We start from the raw sequence: 26,799 nt of genomic DNA, 5'->3' as shown, positions 1-26,799 counted from the left end.
TTCCTTTCCTTATATATTACATCTTGGGTTTCGTGCGGCTCCTAAGTGCTAGAACATAATAATAACCTTACTTTGCTTACAAAATAACACAGTAGAGGAGAGACAGGACATTTTCCAAGAGATGCAGTCAGCGCTGGGAATTAACAAACTCTAGATTGGTGGGGGTGCTCACTCTTAAAAATGTTTACAAAGCAATAATCCTGGATAAACTCAATGCTTTGTGCTAGTGTGTATTTATTTATTCATATTTACCATTAAAAATTAAGAACTACTTTATTAAAAGTTTTATTTTATCACCACAATGTAACAAGTACCTGCTGAAAATTTGTTCTTCAGGATTACTTTTTTTTAAAGGTCAAAGCATCTCATCTCATTTGCTTAGTCTAGGTGCTACCAATGGGTGGCACAGTTGTCTTAGTGACTCGAATTCTAGTAGCGCTTCGAATCTTGTCACAGCTTCGAATCTTGGCCAAAACAATCTGCAAGGAGTTTGTATGTTCTCCATTTGTTTTCATGGGTTTCCTCCAGTTTAATCCCATAAACAAGAAGTTTAGAATTGGCTTCCACTCAAATAAATTGTCTTTAGACCGTGTTGAAGACATATGACTATGGTTGACACACACCAGTAGATTGTGAGCCACTTTTGGGGACAGTTAGTGATATGACAACGAACCATTTCACTTTAGAATCAAATTCAAGCTCCTGTGCTTTGCCTTCAAATCCCCCCACAGTTCTTGTCCCACTTACCTTTCTGACCAGATAGAAAAATACTCCCCCAGCCGCTCTCTTCGCTCCTCCAATGACATACTAATGACTTCCTCACTCATAACTTCATCACACGCATGGCTCTAAGACTTTTCTAGAGCTGCCCCGACTCTCTGGAAGGGTCTTCCTCATCCTATTCTCCTCAAACTCACCTACCCTTCTTTTTCTGTCTCTTAAACAATCACTGTCATTTGCAACCTCTATTTCATGTACAGCACTGCGTAATATTTTGGTGCTATATAAATACTGTTTAGTAATAAAAATAATATTATAAATTTAGAAGGTCAATGCCACATCTGCAAAATTTAGGCAGAACAAAGCATTACCTTGGTCTGCCCCCTTTCCTATCAACAATCAGATCGTAACTATGTAGCACAATAGAGTTGATTTATTAAAGCAGAGTTCCACTTTTTAAAAATTTTAGATTTTAGTCCAGGAGTGGACAGGCAATGTTTCTTGTCAAATAAGCATTCTGATCTGCACTGACTTTATATTAATCTCTGCTAGCCAGACACACCACGTGGAAATCTGGCATCTCTGCCTCACTGGCCTGACAACTGCACTGAACATCAGATTGATTCATACCAGTTTTTGATGTTTTATCCCCTCACCCGAGTGGCCGTCGGCAGATCAACTTAATTTGTCAGCTAGATCATTGTAAAAGTAATCCTCTTGGCTCTGTTGTTTCCATGGCATAACCATCTATAGTTTTGCAACTGCTTAGCTATTTTCTGTTCTACCTGTGGGATGCAAGCATTAACTACTAAATTATATTTTGGAAATGATGGCTGTTTGGATTGCATTAACATAAAGGGCCTAACAAATCTTTCCAAGAGTAGACAATCATGGGTGAACATGGGTGATCCAGCAAACCTGAAAGGGTTTGGATCATGATTGAAGACATTTGGAAATCCATTCCAGGTTTACTGGATCAAGAGTTTCTCCAATGATAGTCTATCTTCAGTCTTGGAGCGCTTCAGACCAAAAGTCTGAAGAAGCGGTTCACTGCTGCGAAACGTGTTACTTTATTATTTGGAACAGATGCCCCTCAATGGGAATTGGTGTTCCCTGTATGCAGAATTGCTGTCTTGTATGGTTTGCATGTATATACTTGTGATGTATTCAGTCTACTTTGGAAAAATTATAAACAAGGAAACTTTTTAAATAAAATGTCTGTTTCCTCGAAACTCCCAATACTGTAGCGGTCAGTAACAATTTTGGATCTGGACCAGAAAAGATCTCTTAACAAGGTAGTATGTACAGCTGAAATGGAAAGCTGCAGTAACTTAAAATGATTGCTATGACTTTTACAGAAAAACCAAAATGGCAACTGCCTCAGGGCCTCCAGATACAATACTGCAGTGCAATTCCTTGATTAGATGACAAGGACAAGTCAATGCTTGCTTAACCCTTCTACAGCCATACAGCCAAAAGAACCATGGAATATATTATCTTTGGTAAATCATCATGTTCAAAAACATCTATCATGTTCAAAAACCAAACACATTTAATGAAAATGCACTTAAATGAACTGTCCTCGTATAAAAACAGAAAACTTGCAGCCCAGTGCTCTTATCTAACAGAAATTGAAGACCGCACCTAAACACTACTAAAAAGACCAGTATGCCTACTGATTAGACGAGTGTCATGCTAACATGACATAACGTTTCCAAAAAGAAAAAAAAAAGTAACTTTATTCGTGTTTATAGACAGTATTGCCATGAGGTTTACAATGGGCACCTTATTCAAATCATTAAAAAGTAAAAAAAAACAATTTTAGCATATTTGCTATGGAGAACAATGGTAGCTCCATTCTCTACCATGCTGCCTTCACTTAATAGACTGGCATTATTCTTTAACTCGTCAGTGGCCTGCAATGGAGAACTACACAAACACACCCAGTGGAGGCCCAACAGCATGAACATCCAGGGATGTCCTTTGGGGGTCCGAGATCTAAGGACAGGGAACATCAAGTGGGCACATCACATGAGGGGGAACCTGAGAGGCTGAAAAATTGGTCCACCTGGGGGCCATCTGTGGGGTGGGACAGTGGCCCAGAGGTTAGCACTCTGGCCTTTCCAGCACTAGGGCCTCGTTCTCCCCAGCTTTTTGTGTGGGTTTTCTCTGGGTACTCTGGTTTCCTTCTAAATTCCAAAAACATGCAGTTAGGTTAATTGGCTTCCCTTCAAATTGACCTTAGACTGCATTAATGACGTATGGTAGGGACATTAGATTGTGAGCCCCTTCGAAGGCGCAGCCAGTGACATGACTATGGACTTTGTAAAGCGCTGCGTAATACGTCAGAGTTATATAAATACTGTGTAATAATAATCTGTGACTGCGGTGCTACTCTGTATTGCTGCAAGTGATCCTAAACCATTCCAAGTTATTGGTTGCTCCCACATGTGCAAAACATCATTTTTCGAGTAACCCTCTTTAGCCAAACCATGGGAAACATTGAAAGTACTATTTTATCTAAGTAAACCATGAACTTTATCATGACCCAAGACCAAACACACTTTACAGAAAAGCCTCTAATCTGAGATGAAGAGGACGGTTTAATTTTTGCTGCATATAAAATTGCAAAACAGACGATAATTACTGCCCAGTTGCTTATCTAACAGAAATTGAAGACCGCACCTAAACTCTCCTAAAAGGCCAGTATGCCTCTTACTGATTAAGATGACTTAGCATGGGACTCTTATACTAACATGATGCTAATGTGACAAGAAAAAAAATGTAAATTGATATTATTTTATATGTTTTGTATTCAGCAAAGTAATTCTTTTCATATCCAACAGGGTGACAATTACACCGGTTAGGGCAAGCAAATATTGCAAGAGTTGCCAAATGAACATTCTAATTAAAAAAAATAATAATCATGATATCAGTATGATATCTGGTCATAAAGAACAACAGCAGCTCATTCTCCACTGTGGTGCCTGTATTGATTAGTTTCTACATGGTCAGTCTCCATGTTAGCTGCAAAACCCATTGAATAAAGGCCAGATAGAATTAGCAGCTGTACTACATAGAGGTATCAAGGGCAGGCAGTTGGGGGGGGGGGGGTGGCATGTGAACTGAAGACTCTATGAAGGGATGGTACCATGCTTAGAAATTGTTCAGCACCTGTGGGTTACCTGTGACTGGGGTGAGGGCTGCTAGAGTGCCATTCCATGCCTTGGCTGATACCCAAACCAGCACCTAGGGACTATGTCAGCCACTGGGGTTGGAGGTGGTTAACGGTGACTGTGGCACAGGGGTGCCAGTGTCAATCTCACATTTTTGCAATTGTCTCACCAATTAAATTTTCCAATCAATATTTGATCTTTCGAAACACTGCACATATTTTGAATTCAAATTGACCAGAATTATGATTGGTTTCGATCTGATCATTGTACAGAGGTCATGAATATCCACAAACTCAGAAATTGGTTTCTTTAATTGGATGGCTGCTGATTTCCCTTCAAGTTAAATAATTTTATCAGATTCCAAGTGAAAACCAACCTATGTGCACTCACCCCAGGAGTTACCAAACTGCAACAAAGAATCTGGTTTTCTGCTATGTAAATCTCAGAAGTGGATGGACAAAAATACAAATCTTGCGTCCAGTAAAAAAACTTCCATACATATAAATCTAGTCAAGATTTAGGATGTTTAATAACCTAATATCTTACATTCTTGAAACCCTTTAAACTATCTCTTGCCATACAGACATCTATATACGTCTGTTCCTTCATAGGTTGACCCATGAATGGGTCAATTTTCCAGTTGGATCAAGCAGTCACTTTGATGTTCTCTTCCATATATTGATGTATTTCTGAATTTTATTTTCCAAATTTGAGCAAAAGTTAGTGTGGACTCTAAGGAACCTTTATCAGTCAGGTCAGTAATTTTGGTTGTATGGTTTAAAAAAAAAAAAATCTAATTTTCTGTTTAACCAATATTCGTAACATGCCTAAGGCTAGGTACACACGCGCAATGGTTCTCGTCCGATAATCGGCTCCGGGCTGATATCGAATGAGAATCTTGAATATGTATAGTGCTTGTCATCCATCGTCTGAGCGACTGTCCTGGCGGATCCACGGTCGATGGATGTCAAACGATTGTAGCAGAAGTGAAGGGGGAGAAAGCACAGCGGGGTGCTGCTTCGTCGTTCTTCCCCTCTTCACTGGTTCATGCATCGTGCAGTCATTTGTCGTTGGAAAGGATCATAAAGATCCTTTCCAATGACAATTATTGTACGTGTGCACATGTGTGCCTAACTTCTTTAACTGAGAGATTAATTGAGGTAAAATATAGCAAATGGTTTAAATCTATTACAGAATAGTGCAGAATGAACTGTGCATCAGCCGTAGTCTGTGGTAATACGATTCATTGTATCTCGACCAGCGGTTAATATTTATATCAAACAACTGAATAAAACTGAAAGCTGATCAAGCTAAAGTCAATCGGTTAATGGCTTGCATTCAGGCAGCTACCTGGTATTCCAGGTATTTTTCTCCTTTTACAATACTAGAACTTTAAATATGATTGTAGATGGCAGACCCTTCCACTTAGCACACAAGAAACAGAAAAACCTGGAATGGATGTGTCAAGATCCACAGGGAGGGCACAGGAATGTGCAATGAAGCTGGCCCAAAACCTTGTTATGTAAATATTCAAGCAGGTGTAGGGCCTTGGTCCCGCACCAGTGCCCACCAGATGCCAGTCCCCCATTTTGACGCTGTCAAAACTCTTCACCTATACTCTTCACCTATAGCAAGTCCCTGCTCAGCCTCAGTGCACCTTTCCCTGCACATGGTTGCCCCCAGGACTTTTGTGTGTAAGGGATGGCATCTAGGGATGGACTGATAGAGGTCCAGGAGCCCACAGATAATGAAATACACAAGGCTCAACATGGGCGAGCTCAGAATACAGAGCAAGATATCAATCACAGGAATCAGGTCACCAGACAAGGTATCCAAATTTAAAGACAATGCTGAGTTGGGGTCCCAGGCACAAGGTCAGTCCAGGCAACATATAATCACAGGGTCAGAAACAAAAGTCAGCAATTAAATATAATAACTAAACACACTAGGCAACTGGTGACTGGGAGGGGAGAGGCAAAAAAAATCTTAACAGCCAATGTCAGCGCAGGATTGAGATCAGGAATTCCTTTGCTCATTGGCTGCTACATAAACTTAACTAAACTAAACACAGTCTCAGAGCAGGGGATGCCAAGAGACCATTCACAACTAAAGGGAAACCAGGGACGCAGCGGACTGATAGCAGAGGGCTGACAGCTAATTGCTTGATCTTCCCTGCTGCTGTAAGAGATGTCGTTAGAGGGAATAAACAGGGTGCACAGGATCTCCGTCCAGATATGCGCCTCCTAAAACTGGGAAAGATTTTTCATAAGTCAGCCATTTCATAAGCCACCATGACATTACACACTAAAACAAAAAGGATTAAACAATTTTATTTCCATAAAAACCCCCCAAAATTTTTCATACGTTATATATTCAGATTTTTAAAGGTAGAATTTGTTGGAACATTTTTTTTGGAAATTTTTATTTGCCTTCATAATTTCCGATGCCATTTTTTACACTTACATTTCTTTATACGCTGGGGATATTTTGTCATTTTTAGTCCCTTTCATCCTTCTTTATAATCAGGAAATCCGCATTTTGTAGACTCTGTTGGCTTTTATTTTATATTCAGGAAATTATTATAAAAATATTCAGAGTTTTAAAATCCATTTGTTCTCCACACATAAAAGAAAGCTTTTATATAGAACACATCAAAATAAACTTCTGTTTATTCTATTTATGTTTCAGTAGAGACAAAACTTTGGCAATTACCTGTGGCCATCATTGCTCTGCACTTGCAGGAAAACCTCTGTGTTAAGTTTGTTGGGGAATTGATTACAGATGAAACACAAAGGCACCTCAGGGCTATGAAGAACATTGTGAATTGCTGCAGATCTCCCACTAATGCTGTTATTTATAATAACAAGTATATATACTGTAAACATCACATTTGTTATTTCAACACAGTCCGCGTTCTGCAAATTTTACAAATGATTTCCTACATTATTCTCCCACCAGCCATCATAAATGGTCCTAACGCAAAAAACTCCATGCTTGGGATGCGGTCCAGAGGCCATGACGCTGTATTAGGTCTTTTGCATTCCCCAATTCTAATCCGATCACCATTTTTGTTTTCCTATAGATGTGTATGGGAATGTAAAACCTATTGAAAGTGGTCAAGCATTTGTCAAAACAAGGCCTAAATGTAATGTCATCCTGCACCTGCCATACAAACCTGGCAGGGCATTTGGCCATGGAGAGGAGGGCAGTCATGGGTAAATACATGAGGCACCAATATTGGGACTTCTTATGTTCAAAGAAAATGAGTTATCACCTACTGAATGTTGGCTAATATTAACTTGCATTTATATATTTACAAAAGTCCATAGTCATGTCACTAACTGTCCTGTAAAGGGGCTTACAATCTAATATTCCTACCATGATTATATGTCATTACCATAATCTAGGGTCAATTTGGAGGTAAGGCAATTAACTGCATGTTTTTGGAATGTGGGAGGAAACCAATGCAATCAGAGGGGAGAATATACAAACTCCTTGCAGATAATTACCTGGCCGAAATTGGAACCTTGGACCTAGCCCTGCAAAGGCCTAACCTAGCCCCACAGATGACCCCCCAACTGTGGACCAATTTTCCAGCCTCCCTTGTTCCCCCTCATTTGCCCACTTGATGTTCCATGTCCTTAGGTTTCAGACACCCAAAAGTCATATGTCATTAATACAGTTGAAGGTCAATTTGGGGTGAAGCCAATTAACCCAACTTCATGTTTTTAGAATGGTAAAGGATATCCATGCAGAAACAAGACGAACATGCGAACTCCGTGCATATAGTGTCCTAGTCAAGATCCAAAACTAGGACCCAGCACTACAAAGGCAAGAGTGCTAACGTCTGAGCCACCGTTCTGCATACTTTGGGGTGAAGCTATTTCTCTCTCCAGTTTCCAGTGGCAAATAACCCAAATTCCATGTATACATGGCCTTTATTTAATAAAGCTAGCTAGGTTCAAGTTGGTTTTTTGTTTTGTTCTTTTCTAAGTGTGTAGGAGGATGCTTGAAACCCAAACAAGGGAGTGGTTAAATCTAAAGGTGGCCCTGGGTCCTGCAATTAAAGGTTATCCAAATTTGGAGAATGAAGCTGCATAAAGATGCCATGATTTGCCACCCAACATGCTCATTCACAAAGGTCTTGGGTGAAATCCTAGCCATCTGGATCAATAAACAAATTTCAGCTAATATTGGGGAGGACGCAGTAGGTGCTCCTCACCTCCCTTTCCATAGAACAGACATTGCCTATCTGTAAAGACAGAGGAAATTAAAAAGGGGGTATAAGGAATCAAGAAAGAGCATGGAGATATCGAGTGAAGGAGGCAGAGATGAAAAGAAAGATATTGAGAAGGAATAAAAAAGAAAGATAGAAGTAAAAATGAAGAGAGAGCAGAGAAAGGGATACTGTAAGAGAATGAAAAGGGAGAAGAAGAGATGGAAAGGGGAAGAAAGACAGACATAGAAGACAGCCAAAAAAAAAGAAAAGACAGATACCATATTGTGAATCTTTTTCCAATGACTCACATTTACAAAATTTCCATAAGCAGCATCAATGTGTCTTCTACAATCCCCAGTGTAAATTGTAGAAACTGACAAAGTGTTAACAAGGACGACTTCCCGTTATCCCTGAAACAAATGAGGTGTGGGGTAATTATGTACCGAAAACAAAGAGGATAAAAGATTTGCTTTCCGTTTTGCCTGACTGGCTGGCCATTCCCCTGTGTCCAGGGGTTAAACGAGCCTCCCTATCGAGACCAGTTCGTGTAAAAAGACCAATTTCATTAGTTAAAGGGAATAAGTGAGGAAGAGATCTACAGAGAATACTGTCATAGACAGCCTGTCCTCTCTGCTAATATAGACGTCTCTCTGTGGCTGTGCATACATTGCATTTATGAACCATCTAGGTGGATTATTGTCCTGCAAATATTTGATTAGGTTTTACAGCTGTGCTGCATGAGCATTTTTGTGAAACTCTATTACAGTAGAATGGATCTATGACAATACATTATGCATATAATGCACAGATGTATAATTGAATATATTTAGTTATAGGTTGTCAGCAGACGGGATCAAATACAATACACTCAGCTTTATTCAAAACAGGCTACTAAATTTTAAAGCTGTCAAAAGCCTTGGCAGTTATGAAAACATTAATAAACAGAGAAAATTTACTATCACTGCATATCAGAACGATTGGAAATTCCCGGGGTATAAGCAACTGAAAGTTGATTGCTTCTCCCATCGAATCTACTAAGTTTGCCCATTTGCCCAAGCTTCAATGACCTGTTATCAGATACCATACCTAAAAGTTAGAGCTCATCAGGAAATAAGGTCTTTGGGAAAACAATGGAAGTGGAGTATTTAAATATTATTAGGGAACAGTATTTAACGCAAACCATTACTGATCTCTGAAGCTGCAGGTACTGTGCAACAATATATTCCCAAAGCTGAAGCATGAAGTTTTTTTAATTGTCCTCTGTAGTAGATCTGCCCCCACGATCTTCTTCATGATCCCTGCTTTATGAGATTACAAGGCTGGACCGCTACCAATTCACTGCTGCGAAGAGGAAAAAAAACTTAGCTAGGAAAAACTGAGGAAGACTGCCAGAAGCATATTTACACAATGTTTGAAAATGTATTCCTGAATCAAAAAGCATGGGTTCCTAGCTCACCCAAACATTGAGAGAAGGCAAATAATTATTTCCAGTGTTTCTCAACCAGGGTTCCTCCACATGTTTCTATCGATTCCTTGAGCAATGAGCAGCTTGTGCCTCTCAGGTCCGTATAAGTGACAGCAATGATCTTTTTGGGTATCTGTAAGGGTCACATTCATCTAAATGCCCAGCAATGTACGAGGAATTCTTCCTACTGACCACCATGCTAATAAACTGTGAGTAGTGGATATAGTAATTATAGCAGGGGTTACCTAAGACTTGAAAGTTTTTTCAAGGGGTTCACTGTGTAAAGGTTGGGAAACACTGGGGTAGAGATACAGAGAGGTGAGTTTGTCAACCTGCTGCTTATTGCTTCACTGTCCATTCACAGGTCACATCTGTAGGGGTGACATTCTTCCCAATGGCCACCACACTAATGTACTGTGAGCTGTGGATATTGTATTTATAGCAGGGGTTTCACAAAGAAGGTATTTCAATGGTCCCCATGTTAAATAAATCGAGAAACACTGGTCATTTTCATCAATGCATTGATGGAAAACTGAAGCCTTGGAATGGTAATATGTACCTTATATGAATGTTAAAGCCCATCTTTGGGCAAACATTGACCCAACTCCCACTTCTCTCTAAACCGTTCTACATAATTTTTTTTGGCAATATTTGGCCATTTATTTTTCCTGCCAGAGCCATTTCAATAGGACAGCTAACCCAACATTGCAGGTCTGCTCCTCTGTTCCCTACTGTCCCTTTGCACCGACGTTACTCCCAAGGTCACTTTTTCTAGATCTCTATTGATGAACAGCCAATAACAAGTATCTATATCATGCATTCCAGGATTTGTACACCCAGAAAAAGAAAGAAAATCTGGGACTGGACTCATATAGCTGAGGTTTTAGGTAGATAAAAAGGCATTTAGAGTTTTTTCATTATTTTACTGTTAAATAGTTAAAGAGAGGTGGACATCAGCTTTAAGACAAGAACTAACTTTTCACTTGTGCTTAATATACCACCCATTGGCAGGTTTCATTGTATCCAGAAATTCAGTTTTATTCCCTTCAGCTATTACGGTTTTGGCTGATTGGTGTATATGGTCAGTTAACTGCTACTGACATCTGAACCAAGCCTTTCGGGGTGACACAAATGAGTTGTCTGCACCCATTTTCTTACTGTGAAGCTCGTGGGTCCAATAGTTTTTTAATAACTTGCATGCAGGTTGGTCCAGTCTTGTTTAAGCAAAACCTTGAGTATTAGTGAACAGCATCTTGTGTGTGCGCCTGTGCTTTAAAGATAAGCAGCAACTTGTATTAGGAACAGGAGCCGCTCTGCCTGTGTGAGTGCTCATGTATAATGTACTTTTTGCTGGATTCCTGTCAACTGCTTGTTGGAAATAAAATATGGTGCTACCATACAATGCATTCTTAAGTATTCTGCTGCAGTGCTGTACGTAAAGCCTACTGCCAGGCAACAGTAAGTCGGTAGGACTTCAAATTGCAGGATTTTTTTTGGGTCTGTGACCCAACTGGACAGATTTTCCCAGAGCAATAAATGGGCCACTAAATCGAGAAGACACAAACAATGATAATGTCATTGTAATCTTTCCTTACTTTATAAAAAAGTCCTCATTGGAGGGTGCAGAAGATACAACACTTCCCCACACTATGCAAAAACACAAATCTTTGGCTGGAGTTGGGTTTAAAGCACGCAAACTTGTTAAATACTGCCTATACATTGGGTTCTCTGGTCAAATGTTTAAAGTTAAACCTCAGAAGTAGGTAAAATTGCCAAGTTCCTTCTAGATTGTAAGCTCTTCAGGGCAGGATCCTCGCCTCTGGCGTCACTGTCTGTATCTGTCTGTGATTTGCAACCCCTATTTAATGTAGAGCGATGCGTAATATTGGCGCTATATAAATCCTGGTAATATTAATTTATGGATCTGAATGACTTCAAGAAGGGAGACATTGAAGTGGCTAGATGACAGGGCCATAACATCTCCAAAACAGCAGTTCCTGTGGGGTGCATCCAAGATGCAGTGGTTAGTACCCAACATAAGTGATCTAAAAAGGACAGCGGGTTAACCTGTGATAAGGTTATAAATGCTCAAGGCTCATGGCGGTATACTAGCCCATCCGGTCCAAGCCCAGAGCAATAATGCTATTCATGGGTAACAGGTGTCAGAATACATGCGGCATTCCTGATTAGTGCATATTGGGCTTAGTAGCAAGTATAAAAATGTAATGCTCCCCCATGTACAAAATGGGCTACAGACTGTCAGAGCAATGGAACAATGGAAGAAGGGGGCCTGATCTAAAACAGATAAAGTGTAATCATGTGTATGACCAGTTGGCTGTACATCCTTTACTTGGAGAAGAGAAGGCAGCAGAGTGCACTGGGAGAAGAAGGCAGCCCAGAAGGTCAGTGAGAGTTAAATATTCTGCTGCCTTGATACCAGATACCACAGGACACCTTCAAAGGTCTTCTGCAATCCATGCCTCAATGGATCACTGCTGGTTTAGTAGCACAAGGGCCCTTCACATAAAATAATGCAGGTAGTTTTCACGTTTTGGCTGATCAATGTATATAATTCTGTAGCTAGAGAGTGAATTTGTTGCCCAAAGCCAGAACCATCTATCATTTCCTACTTTGGCTTGGGAAATGAAGACAAGTTTCTATCTAGCTGCTACGGGCTACACCTTCTATTTCCTTTCCTTGATACGCCATGCTAAAATGATCAAATGATTTTTTGCAGCTGTTGAAGTGAGTACAGAAACAGACAGTTCATTATATGGGCTCACCTCATCACTCCTATTTTACATTTTATTTATTACAACAAAATGAAAACCACATAACATGATCAGTAAAGATAACCGATAACACCTAAAAGAAATCTTAGAGGTTTAATTCTTAACAAAAGAAGCAGACAGCAGTTGTAGTCAGAGAATATTGGAATATTCCCAGCACAGATGCAGAAGGAGGCATGGCACATTTATTAAAATGGAAAGCTCCTAAAAATGGAGTTTTTTATCTGACTTGATAAAACTGAGATTCTAAATGGTTTTCAAAGAACTTCCAGTTTGCACATTTGCAGAAGCTGGTTTTAAAGAACACCCGGCATTGTGTTTTTACATTGCTTGGTATTGATGTGTAGGTATTGATACTGAGATCATAGTAATCCCACTGACAATATCTCATTTGCTGTTTTTTCTTTGGAAAAAGAATTGTTCTGGCACCATCAAGGATCAGCATCTACTTCCTGCAGGAAGATCTGGGCTCAGAGTTGACACCATTATGTAAATCTTGGTAATTGTTAACTCTAGGCTTTGTTCTCAAATTTCGGATAAATTTCTACCTCCGCTGTTTACACTAAGGGCAGATTCAAGCTGTGATGGAAGCCCACATGGCACCCGGCGGCTGGCACTTTGCTTGCCAATCAGTGGCTTGCACTGCAACATTGGTTCTTAAAGAGCCAGAATTTGCAGACTTGATAGTGGGTGTTAGTGAATGGTACTGAGCTGCTTCTCTATTCATTCTCTATTGGGCTGCTATTGGTAGAAGTTACAAGTAGCAATTTGAGGAATTAGTAACTGCGTCACCCCCTCACTGCCAATCCAAACAAAGCCTAACCTATGCTACAAAGTTGCATTGTGTTCACGGGGGCAGAGAAGCCCAAGTCAAGGCTTCCTCCTGCCTGTGACTGATCACATCACTGAGCCTAGGCACTCACCTGGAGCTCAGCCTTTTAATGATAGGAGGAATAACTTTCCTTTGTCATGCTGCTACATGTTGGGAATATATTCATCCAGATTTATATAATATAGTTCTTTTTAAATAGAAATCATTAGCTTCCCCTCACATTCACAGAGTGAACTACATTCAGTTACCAATCTAGTTTCAGTTGATTAGATTCTGCACATATAGTGCTGTACAAAAGAATTTATAAAATAAGTTCTCCCAAAGCTGAATTACCCTTCATAATATGTCTGACAGCAGGATATCTGCTCCCAGGAGCCCATTCATTTGCAGTTGCCATCCACAGCTGGTTTTTACTTATGCCACTTTGCCGCACTCCAATGACTTTCCTTTGTGAATATCATATCATAATGCAGTGCCAGTGGTAAGAAGAAGCAGATATAAACCTAAAAGGAGACACAAGTGATTCAACTCACCAATGCCCACCTAGGAGAATGTCAGTGAGGTCTAGGGCTCACATAACATTTATACTGTACACCCATGGCATACAAAACCTGTACTGGATGTGATTCAGCTCTTTTCAAACATAACGTTTCTTCTTTAGTTCTGTAGTTTGTAATTTGTCAGGACAGGGAATTACATTTCATACAGCTACTGGTTAGGTAAATTGAATAAGCAAATAAGGAAAATAATTAGCAGACTAAATTGTATTTATATTTAATTAAAGCTGAAGTTTAATCTGCTTATATTTTGCCTCCCCTGGTCCCTCCTCTTCCCCTGCTCATTAACATGCTAATGAAGAATTTCAATAAAATCTTTCCATTTTTATTATGCACCAAATTTTACACCCAATAACGCAAGGTTTCCATATTTTTTTTTTGCAATGCAGCGAGTGAGGGGTCTGCTGGGTGATGTACATAACTTTCAGAAAACATCAGAGCAACCCATTTCAGTATGCCCTTGGACCCGTTGCAAGCTGTATCTTGGAGAAAATTCTGGAAATATCACAATAAACAATGTCACAATATTATCACAATAATAGGTGAAAAATATCAGTCTGGATGAGTGGGTGTCTCTAGGCAGGTTGTATTTCCATGCAGAACATGCTAGGAAATACTCACATGTGATGCTTTTCATGCTTTCATGATTGATAGGACTGAAATCTAGGCTGGGCAGTAAAGGGCCGGATGATGAGAAGCTCATAGCGTGACTGTACAATGGTTCCTATCGGATCTACCTCACCAGGTTTATCTACTTATAGTCTATGAGACCCAGGCATTTTGTAGCAAATGTGCTCTTAGCTTTGTCAATGGATTGTATCTTGGTAAAGTTCTATATATGTTAAATATCTTTGGAAAAGACTGTGAGAGATCAGTTTAATATTTGAGAAGCAGCAGTGCTATTTACTCTATGCTTTCAGTTTCTGAGTTTTATTTTCATGTAATTATTTGCAATATGCATGATTAGTTCAACCCTATAGGCCAGGGGTGTCAAACTGAAATATACAGTGGGGCAAAATTAAAAACTTAGACAAAGCCACGGGCCAAACTTGGAACTTAAATAGCACCACTACTACAATTCCCTGCATCCACAAAACAGTCCAATGTGGGGCCACACATAGGCAGAGAGGCTGCTGGTCTATAGACGCGAGATGCCGGGAATTGTAAAAGCAGCGCTTTTTCAATGCAGCAGAGGGCCAGCTGCAATTCATATTTAGGTTCCTTTGGGGCCAAAGGAAAGAACGTTACGGGCCAGATTTGGCCCACGGGACACAGTTTGCCAGTATGTAAGGAATTCGCTCACACATAGAAAGTATGTTCTTAGAGACCAGGACTAGTTGATGTCCACTGTAACATACAAGAGAAACCCAAAGTACATGGGTTGGATACAAACAATATCATCCACTCCCAATCAGCTATGGTTCTTTGCAGCCATGACTAGTTTCTGCACAGGTGTTACAGTAAATAGTTTTCTTTTAAATCTCCAACCCATTTCATAAGTATACAGAATCAGCTGTTAGATGATGGAAGTTCCACAAACCAGAGCTACCTTCTGCCATAGTTACCTAACAAAGTTCTGCACAAGGTTCCCACAAAGTTCTCAAAACACTCACATCTAACATCAAGAATGATGCCAATACATCTTCTGATTCTCTTTAAACTATCACTATAAACAGTGGACTACCCTTAACTAACCAATGTAAATGAATAAATTAACGTAAAGGTTGGTCCCAGGGACATCGAACAATAGTTAAACATATGTGGACTTCTGGAGGATCTTTCCATTTACCACCATTTTCAGATTCCTTAAGAATAGATGTCATGTCAACGTAGGCAGCAGGGGAACTGACTAAGGAAAAAACAGCAATCAGCTGGAATATCTAACACGGCTGTTCTTTATTTCCCTTGAGATCAGTCATTTGCCGGTACCTAGTGAAGACTTATGGCATCCATAAGCATGAGGCATAATCATTCAATCTTGACAAAATAAGCTTAATAAAGCAACAGTAGACTTATATCTGTAGGAACCTTTATGCTTCCACAAGTAAAAAGTGATGGGGATTTACTAAGAAGGCAATGAAATGAAAGTGATTTGTGAATTAGTAAGGCTATCCAGGGAATAATGCAATTCTGCTAAAGCTAGAAAATTCACCGGTTTTGCCTTAATGTGAGTTCTTTATATTCCACAGCCAGCAGAGTTCAGAGGCTCCTCATTCTTTTAGAGGAGAGGGGCTTTCAGAGCCATTTGCTATATATTTGCTATATATAAGTTTCTAGGTATCAGCTATTGGATGCAAATTTGTAAAGCATGTTAGAATGTGGTTGGTGGCATTAGTTATAGATGTCTCCAGATGGTATGTAAAAAAAGGCTAGAATTTATTGTGTTTGAGAACATCTCTCCTGAATTACAATAGTTACGAAGAAAGGGTTCTCAGATGATAACCAAACCAAGAGATTGGTTACTTGGATATCCAACATCAATGCCTAGAATAAAATATTGACTCTGAAGCTGTTTTTAAAATTTTGAGGTTTAGTCTGGAGTGTACCAGCAAAGCCCTTCTTCTGTTTACATCAAATACCTCTGAACAATTTAAACTCAACCTCAGCCAACCCATTTTCCTTTGCCCAGTCAAGTGAAAAGGCCATTTCTGCTCTCCTAGAATCTCTTAAACCCAAATTGATATTTATGTTGGTTTAGGATGAACTTGCCTTTGAGTAAATTGGCATAATCTCTCAGCATTTGATACCATAAGGCTTACCAAATGAAGCAATAGCAATAAAATCGATGATGTGCAACGTTCTAAAGTCCACGGTGACCAACTGAAGATCAGCCAGTTCCGGTTTGTTGGCTGGCTGTCTACGGGTTAAAGCTCTTAGCACATTGCTATTTGCTTTGTGAAATAAAGAGTGTTGGTTGCACTGGCAGTCAAGATTCGTTATTGTACCCAGACAACAATCCCTCCCACAGGTCTGCTGAGAGGCTCACAAATTAATTAAATACACACACAGGTGATTACGCGAACGCTCAGGCAGGGCAATGAACATTTGATAGAATTTTGTATCTTATGGTGCTGCATGTAGGTGCCAGTGCCAACCACACATTAGTGACCTATGGCCAGTATCCAATATCCTCAATACTGAAGAGCACAAAACTTTAAATATGCTTTGTTAGGATATAGATGAAAATAATTTAATTTATTATAGGTCTACACTATACTCTCATACACAAAGACTCATGTACACCATCCTGCTGATGGTCCAATGGGACATGTGTCTGAATTGTACAAGTGCTGACTTGAGTTTCAAAGCACGTGATCTATAGGTGTCATCCTAATGCTGGCTTTGGTACTTCATGAGTTACTTAAAAGGAAGAAAAATGTTTATATTAGGGGTTGAAGTACCTGATAATCACATGCGCTTTATGGATCAGTGGCTAATTAGGCTGGGGAGGGTAAGCCCTGGGACTGTCACCATCAAAAACAAGTCAACAATGGCAACTTCCATTTGTCCATCCTGAGAGATTCTCTTCCAGTCTTTTTTAATGTATCTCGCAGAATAGAATCTGACTATATTATATATAATAGATCTTCACACAACAAGCTTTCTCTACACAGTGTAGTCACTTGTGCGTACAGGAAAGAAAACACAATCTTATTTAAGGCAAAGGGCAGAATGCCATCACTCTTAAAGATTGGTCACTAATAATTTTGATTATTGGAGTTAAATAAAGGTGATATTCCATTGATCACTGTATTTTACACATTATCTTTGCAATATGGGCTGCCTTGCTATATTTCCAGGATCTGGCTTTCACTATAAAACAAGGATTAGCTATCAACAAACAAATCTTGCTGCCAGCTGGTAATCACATTTACTTAAGTACCTGCACACTTACACAAGGCATTGCATTCATTGACATTACAATACAATATACATACAATATGATTCTGGGGAATCTAACTGATGAATGATTCTTCTGTGTTCTAAAACTGGCTATAGACTTATCGACAATGACATATTAAACTCTAGATCTAATAATGCATGGATATCAAGGCAACATAATCATCATGCCAACAACTTACAATCATTTCCATGGCACATATTCTGCCTGTGTGTCCAAACCGGCCACTTTGACATCGGAGCATTATCAGTTGTGATGGAAGCCTTTACTGATTGAAAGACGGGGCCACAATTGCTGCCCTTCTTTGAAAATTCTATTTTCATTGCTTTCTAAACCACTGACTCAGAGCATGTATGCATTAAGTGAAGTCAGAACTCATCTGCACACTTGTTCCAGGTCAGGCATATGGATTCAAATCCACAGGAACAATCCACCAAGCAATCAGCATTTACAGAAGGAAAGCACAGCAATGGTATCATTCACTTATTTCTATTAACAGCAAGTGTGAAGCATTTTCTTGCCTTGTTTAAAGCCACTTGTCAGTAAAAAATAAGTTAGGATCCAAGGCAAGCAAACAAATGATTCAATGGCACCGCTGGGACCATTCCAGGTATTATTATCCTGTGGGGTGTCTGTAGTAATGACGCACAGTGTGTTTTTGTGTCTTATTCTTTATTTGTCAGGATTATTTCGTATTAGACTTTAATTGCAGAAAACAAAGACGTGTATCTTTCTCATGTCATGCTGGCATCATTTTGACCATGCATACAAGAAACATGGAGTACAGAAAGCCAGTCCCCTGATATAAACCCTCAGACCCCTCTACATCTGTCACTGTACATGGCATATGTCTGACCCAGCTTGATGCCCCAGTGTGCTATCACTTCTGTTGGCTTCATGAATCCTCCGCACACACTGCTGCACCTTGCTACTGGCAGCCTGGCATAATCAGCTCCCTGTGCTTCTCCTTCCTTAAAATGAGCTGCTTTCTATAGCAACTTCCAATGCACCCTATGCAAGCATTACAATAAAATGCAACAATGTCATAAGATAGCTGCAAAGGCATGATGGATATACAGGGCAACACAGCTTATAAAGAGAAGGATGAGGATATGCATGGGTATTTGTCTATTTACATACAGCACTGAGAGACAATCAAGAAACCACTGGAAATATTTAGGCACACCATACTAATTCACCTAACATAGACATATGTGAATATAAAATATTAGTCATAGACACTGATTTACACATTATGCAACTATTGGCTTCAATTATCCAATTCTGGTTTACTATTTTATCTGCATATGATTGGGTATTCAAAGTGAACAGGGATTGGATTTTCATGTGATTGAATAATTGAATGGAATAATCTCATCATTTATTGAGTTATATGTTAGATACCTATAAGTTAAACAGACTCAAAGTGTTGCTGTAGCATTCCCGATCCTGAGATGCATTGGACAGCGTCTTATGGTTGGCACTCTTGCCAAGTGCTTTCATACCATTGTATTGCAATGTTTTCAAACACCTTTTAAGCATGTGAAAGTGGTTATGCAGCAGAATTGGCAACAAATGACATGTTTTGTATAGAACCTAATAAGTTTTCAGACAACTACTTGGTTAAAACCAACGTTTAGGAGCTACAAGGTGCCAAATGGTTGAAATAGAAAACTTGATAAGTGTTATCCACATCACCGTCCGTGTGAACAAGCCCTTAAATTGCTGTTTTATCTCACAGCCATATGACACCTTATTAGAGGTGAGCGACTGAGGATACATTTATTTCCTTTGCTGTTTATATAATTGACAAGGACAAAACTATTACTCAGCAGATGCTCATCAATTAGATTGATTCAATTTCCCTGGTGCACTAAAGAAATTGTGGTAAAATCATTTAGTAAATCAGATCGATGATTTATTATTTTATGTGGTGTGTGTATAAATTCATAGTCGGATATGATATATGGATATGCATATATAAGGTCATAAAAATCAGGTAAACATATAGAGTCATTGTCACACACATATATATTTTATATAGGGGTCTTTTCATAAATGTTTTACCCAACTTTTACTCAAATCTTACACATTTCTAAAATGGAGATCAAGTAGTAAAAGTTGATTTGCACATTTTCTAATTGAATCCAGAGTTACAACTGTGTAAATGTTGGGTAAACCTTTTGGTAAGAGCATTTTATAAAAAAGCTCCCTAGATATAGTGGGTCATAATGATATATGTGAAGACAGATAAACATGGAGTCACTGTTGTACACATTTACATGGTTGTATAGAGGTAAATTATATATATACACACAGAGTCCTTCAGGTGCATACAGTAACCTCTCCAGAGCAATGGATGAAGTTTATGTTCTTAGCCCTATATGTCTATACACTAATAAATATAAATAGTGCAGTCTTAGTCCTAATATATATATATATATATATATATATATAATAAAGTTATCCCACTTGGCATGGTAATAGCTGTCAAGGACTATAGGCACTTAGTATTACTTCTATATGTCTAAACACTAATATATATACATATTTATATAATTGGCGCCTGTTTAGGGTAATGACTGTTATGGACTGCAGGCACTTAGTTCTAGTTCTATAGGTCAATACTGTAATATATATTAGTATATAATTAGTGCAGGTGTAGTCCTATATGTCTATATAAGAATACATAGAATTGTTGCCTCCCACGTGTCCAGGTTGGCTGCCATGGGCTGTAGGCATTTAGTTCTAGAGGTAAACCTACATACAGTATATATATATATATATATATATATTAAATGGTGTCTCTCACGTGTCAAATGTTATGGACTGTATACTCTTAGTCCTGGTCCTAAAGGTCTATACAGTAATATATATATAATTATTGCAGGGGTAGTCCTATAGAATTATACAAAAAGGTTCTATAGCCTGTCCAGGACAATGGCTGTCATGGACTATAGGTACATCGTCCCACTCCTTTAGATTTGTACAGTACAATATGTAATAAGGTCCTCTCTAGCAATGGCTGTCATCGACCAGATGCACATTGTCCTAGCCCTATAGGTCTGTACCATTTTATACATAATTGGTGCCTCTCACCTGTCTAGGGCGATAGCTATCATGGACCACATGCACATAGTTCTAGTCCTATAGGTCTATACAGTAATAAATATTTAGTAGAGTCATCTTACCTATTCGGGACAACGGCTGTCATAGACTATAGGCACGTAGCTCCAGTTCTATAGATGTATAAAGTAATTTATTTAATGGGTGCTTCTCACCTGTCCATAGAAATGGCTGTAATGGACCACATGTACATAGTCCTAGTCCCTGTCCAGGGCGATGGTGGTCATATAGTATATGGACTTAGTGTTTTGGATATATACAGTAACATCTATAATTGGTGCCTCTCACCTGTCCAGGGCGATGGCGGTCTTGGACCACATACACGTAGCCCTAGTCCTAAAAATCTATACAGTTTATATATATTTGCGCTTCTCACCTGTCTATGGAAATGGCTGTCATGGATCACATGTACCTAGTCTTATGGATCTATACAGTAATATATACAATTGGTGCCTCTCACCTGTCCAGGGCGATGGTGGTCATGGACCACATGTACATAGTCCTAGTCCTATAGATCTATACAGTAACATATATAACTGGTGCCTCTCACCTGTCTATGGAAATGGCTGTCATGGATCACATGCACCTTGTCCTATAGATCTATACACTAACATATATAATTGGTGCCTCTCACCTGTCCAGGGCGATGGCGGTCATATAGTATATGGACTTAGTCCTATGGATCTATACATTAACATATATAATTGGTGCCTCTTACCCGTCTATGGAAATGGCTGTCATAGATCACATGCACGCGGTCATAGAGTATATGGACTTAGTCCTATGGATCTATACAGTAACATATATAATTGGTGCCTCTCACCTGTCCAGGGCGATGGCGGTCATGGAGTAAATGCTGGTGAACACCGCAGATATGGGGAAGAAGTTGTGGAACTTGCAGTAGATGAGTCCATAGTACCAATGGTTGTGGAGGGCATAGGTGAAGTTGATGACTGTATTGAAGGCTGACATAGAAGCTTCAGCAAATGCCAAGTTGACCAGGAAATAGTTGGTGACAGTCCTCATTCTCTTGTGGGCCAGTATGATCCACATGACAATGATATTTCCCACTACAGACACAATGACAATAATGGAATAGGCTACAGCCCAGAGGGCGATCTGCCAAGGAGGCTGTATAAATGGGTTGATTTCGGTCCCATTCCCCATGGTGTCATTGAAGGCTGAATCGTTCTGCATTGTGATATTATTCATGATTGGAGATCTATCAACAGGCTGGTGTGACAAAATAACGAAAACCCCAAAGAGAGAGGTGCAATCAGCTAGGAGAAGTCATGGCACTGCATAGGACCCATGGGTAAAGACATCCAGAGGAATGTGCACACAGGCAGGGGGGTAGAAGGGAGTCCCGGTGGGGGTGCACAGTGCAGGTCCTGCCTGGGATAAAGTGCTGTCGGTGCTGTCGGTGCTGCAGAGCCGTTCAGCTGATGATGTTGTCCCAGCTCCAGCGAGTGCCTGCCGTGTGATTCATGTTCCCAGAGTTATACTATCACACGCTTGCAAGGGATTTAAAGTCAGCAGGAGGGGCGGAGTCTGATCTGACAGTGGGCGGGGCCGCCGATCCTGGAGGCTGCGGAGAGCTGCGCTGAATTGTCGGGTGCAGCCAGGATCCTCAGGGGAGGGAGGGAGGTGACCCCGCAAATCGCCTTGTGGGTGAATGGATACTGGTGGAGGAGCCCTGAACAGGGGGCTAGGCTGGCATAGTGTCTGCATGGAGGCTGGAAGGGTAATGTAGAGAATAGAGGGGGCAGAATTTGGTGCCAATTATAACCGCCGGCTGTCAGCTGCACCTGCTGCCCCTCCATCACACAATGAGACCTAGAGAGATCTGATGATCCTGGGACTCTGCAGGGTTTATGCCATGGCATTCCTGGCTGGCTGTCACTTTATTATAATGAAGCTGTGAAAATGTTGTGGTATGGCTGAGTGGGGTGAGAGAGATGCAAGTTAGAAATAAATATTGAATACAGTATGTGTGTAATATTGCTGGAGATCGCTGTGTGTTCTGCATGGGACTACAAGGCACAGCCATCAGTCCCTGTCATTATGATATAAATACAACCAAGAACTGATTCTGCTGATGTTTAATGATTAAAGAGAACCTGATACTGATGGCAGCTGACTTTGCTGATCTTATTCTATAGCAGCGGTTTGCCAGCCGGTGGTCCGTGGGAAAATGTTGGTGGTCCACAGAAAAATTTAAACATTATATGCAATTTTTATGTTTTTTTAATAAAAACACAAAAATAATATTCTAATAAATTCCTATATTCTGAATAAATATTTTCGCCTATATATTGCACTAAATTGTACTGTAGACGGAAAAACAGGGGAGGTGCAGCGTGACATCAGTGTAGTATTAAGTTGTATGAGGCAGCCGCTGCCGAGCCGTACGCTTCAGTATTGTTTCCACCATTACAACAGTCACCCCGCTCCGCGAATACCGATTCTCATCCGATTGTTTTATTTTATTTGCTTATTTCTCAGATGCTCTTTCAGATAAGTATGACCTTACCTGTGTATTTTCTTTAACTGTTATATTTAATGGCATCAAATAGTATGACTTTGATAACTATCATTTCTTGATTTTTTGGTTTCTGTAGTGCCAGTCACACACAGGAAAGAAACAAGCAGATACCAGTTTGCTACAATGAGCTGAACATTAACAATAGCAGAACATATAAATCATAAATTGGATCAAATGTGTCAGATCAGTCATGAAAGCCATTTGGAAAGTTGTAGTTTGTATTTAAATTGGAAAAACTGTAGCTGTCAGTACAGCTCAGCCAATCCGATGTCACTTATAATTGTCCTAATTGGCTGAGCCCTAATATACCTGCCGATGAAAGGATCAGAACTCAGAATCAGATTAGGATCTGAATTGTACTTTGGCCCCTAAGCTGTGTGGAGTTTAGGGGCCCCATGCTAATTTATTGGGATCATACATAAAGTTTCAGTTCCAATACAAAGTCAGAACAGCTGTAATCCGAATTGGATTGGATTTAGATTAGAAAATATGTGATCACCACTACCGAACACCTGAGCTGCGTCCTTATTCTAGGTCAGTGATCAGAAGGTGTTATAAGTTGAGGATCAGAACGCCAATCAGGTAAGTTGTGGTCCGCCAACCAGGTCCCCAGCCTGTGGTCTGCAAAAAAATATTTGATAGTCCGAGGCTCTGGCCGGTGCACCCCCCCAGCATGCTCAGGAGAAGGACTCCGCTTGGGGGGACACACCAGCCAGAACCACGGACCATGTCTCCTGCATGCATCGCAGGCTCAGGGGGATGGGCAGGTTGTCTGAACCTGCAATGGCAGAGTGGGTGGGTTCTGGCATCATGGCGTTACTGTGGGGGAAGTTGCTTCCCCTTTGAGTGACACAGGGCTTCCCCCACATGCGCGGTCCAGAGTTCGTACATTTCCGTTGGCGTCCAAAAGGTTGGGGACCACTGTGTTACAGGACCAGTTTAGCAATGGCAGCTTACATCTCAGTGACAGGTCTTCTTTAAAAACCCACTTTAAACCCACCTACCTGGTATGTAGGGCGGGTCCAATGCTAACCTAAGGTCCCTCTTGTATGGTCAAAGCAGCTCGTGATTTTAGAACCTCATGAACAAGACCTCCAAAAAGGTTTTTGCCTCCGCAAGCCTGGCTTCTTCCCATAATGCACCCTGCTGCCATTCTTTTTTGCCAGTGGTGTACACGCAGCTAGCCATCTACATGGCCTAAAAATGTGATTCATCAGACCTGGCCACCTTCTTCCATTGCTCCATGGTCCAGTTCTGTTGCTCACCAGCCTATTGTAGGTGCTTTCCATGATTGAGCTCTGCAGAGCTACACAGCAAGCTGCAGTACACTGGGTGTCCCCCAACCTTTCCTCTCACTTTATCTAAAGTAAAAATTTTGTTTGTTAGTGTTTTTTTAAGTGCAACACCCTTTAAAAAAAAAAGAAAAAAAAATGAAGGCCCGTCCCCTTAAGAATGAATGGGAGCACAGAGCCTCCCAGGATACCTATGTCACGCATCCCGGGGGACTCTTGGCTGCTCTTTCTGCACATGCCCAAGCATCTTGGGCATGCGCAAAAGGAGCCTTTTCATCATTTGGGAAAAAATTGCCAATGCTCACTGAGATCGGCAACTTTTTACCTAATCTATGTCACCCAATCTCTAACTCCGCAGGCGCGGGATCGGGTGACGTAGGAAGAAGAACCCAGGAAAAGAGAGGAGAAGATGCCGGCACCTGGCGTTCCCTCCGGGCCGAAGACAGGTACCAGAACGAGGTGGGACCCAATGGAAGAAACCTCCCAATGGATAGAGTGATCTGCAGGATTGAAGTGGGATTTTGATGTTTTGGGTTTACTTCATCTTTAAGTTTTTTCAACAATTAGTGTTACAACAGATCTACTGTGTGATTGAACCAGGTAGGTTAGTCTGTCACATTTCCCCCAATCACATCAATAAGCCTTGGGTACCCATTGTACTTCCACTAATTGCCTTCTGGCTAACCACTGAATTCGAACAACACTCCATTGCTTTTGAGAGGCCCTGACCCTGTCATCTAGCCATCACAAATTGGCGTTTGTGAAAGTCGCTCAGACCCAAACTATTGCCGATTTTTCCATGATTTCACCAACTTGCCCCTAAAAACCACCAACCATTGAAAACCCTGTATGGGATTGACCAGTGGAACGGTTACTTATGTAAATATCAGGCAGCATTCCCATTGGTTGGCTAGGGATGGTACCTCCCCCAACAACCACCAGCCAATAGGAATGCTGCTGTCAAGTATTGGAGTAACCAGTGGAAGTTGTTGGACTTATGGATGTTGTTGGACTTATGGACCAGCATTCCCATTGGCTAGTGGTTGTTATGGAAGTTAACTCCCGTTACAAACATCAGTCAGTGGGAATATTGCCCCTCCTGTTTAGGAGTAACTAGTGGAAGCTAGGTTACTTAATGTGAATAACAGGCAGCATTCCCATTGGCTAGTGGTTGTTATGGGTGGTACTTCCCCTAAAAACCACCCGCAAATGGGAATGCAGCGTTCTCATGCATTAATTAGCATCTAATGGGACAGGGAATGTTATAGAATGTTCACCAAACCTGTAAAGAACCAAAGAGGTGCATTTGCCAAAGGAGCATCTGAGAATGGCAGTTGCCTGGTTGTCATGCCAATCTAGGGGTAATTGTAGTTTGGCCCCTGAGCTGTGCTGTACAGACTGTTCAATAAACTTTATTAGGGTGATAACAAGTCAGCACCTTTAAAGTAGCCTTACACATCCTTCTTGTCCCACTGCATGGTGTAAATTTTTTTTTAATTAAAATTTAATTTTTTTTTAAATTTTTTAAATTACCTAGACCCTGTACACTGTAAGCCCTCGTTTTAACCTCCTGGGACATTATCACAATCACCTGCATTATGCCGAGTCACCCCACTAGATTGTGCTGTTGCCTTTTTGTAAACTGTAACAAACTCTTGGCGAATTTGGAGACATAAGTTTGTTACACACTATACATGAGCACACATTGCCATCTACTGGTGGCTAAAAATATTGCAGACAAAAAAATTAAGAGCAAGGAGGAAGAAAGATATATAGACTAATCTCATGCGATTTTTTTTCCCCTTTTAAATAAATGTTTTTAAAATAACAAACCATGGATGTATTTATTCATGTTATTTATACTGTCACTTCCATTAAATACTGTTCTGGTTATTAGCAGTGACGGACGCATCGTGTGCCCTAGGTTTAAATTTGAGTTTATACAATACATGTTTTATGTATATTTAAAAAAAAACACACACATTATTTATAAAGCACTGACATTACTCAGCTCTGTACAGAGTCAATAGTCATGTCACCAGTTGTCCCTCAAAGGGGCTCACTATCTTAAGTCCCTGCTATAGTCATATGGTAATATCTTTATGTATGGTAATGTATTTTATTCTTTAAACCAGTCAATTTATTGGGGGGAAGCCAATTAATCTAACTGCATGTTT

At 40.2% G+C, this 26,799-nt stretch overlaps 1 protein-coding gene across 2 annotated transcripts in view; it reads right to left on the bottom strand.

The window, feature by feature from the left end:
- Nucleotides 1-22,268, bottom strand: part of TACR1 (tachykinin receptor 1) — a 187,909-nt gene extending 165,641 nt beyond the window's left edge. For both annotated transcript variants that reach the window (XM_072402793.1, XM_072402792.1), the window contains exon 1: nt 21,609-22,268. In XM_072402793.1, coding sequence (XP_072258894.1) covers nt 21,609-21,997 — 389 coding nt within the window. In that variant the 5' untranslated portion in view covers nt 21,998-22,268. The remainder of the gene's footprint in view (nt 1-21,608) is intronic.
- Nucleotides 22,269-26,799: the final 4,531 nt, after the last annotated feature.

This window comes from Pyxicephalus adspersus, chromosome 2 (genome assembly GCF_032062135.1).
Source record: "Pyxicephalus adspersus chromosome 2, UCB_Pads_2.0, whole genome shotgun sequence".
In the NCBI taxonomy this organism is placed as follows: domain Eukaryota; kingdom Metazoa; phylum Chordata; class Amphibia; order Anura; family Pyxicephalidae; genus Pyxicephalus; species Pyxicephalus adspersus.
Note: the sequence above shows the minus strand (reverse complement) of the source record. Positions and strands in the feature narration are given on the sequence as shown.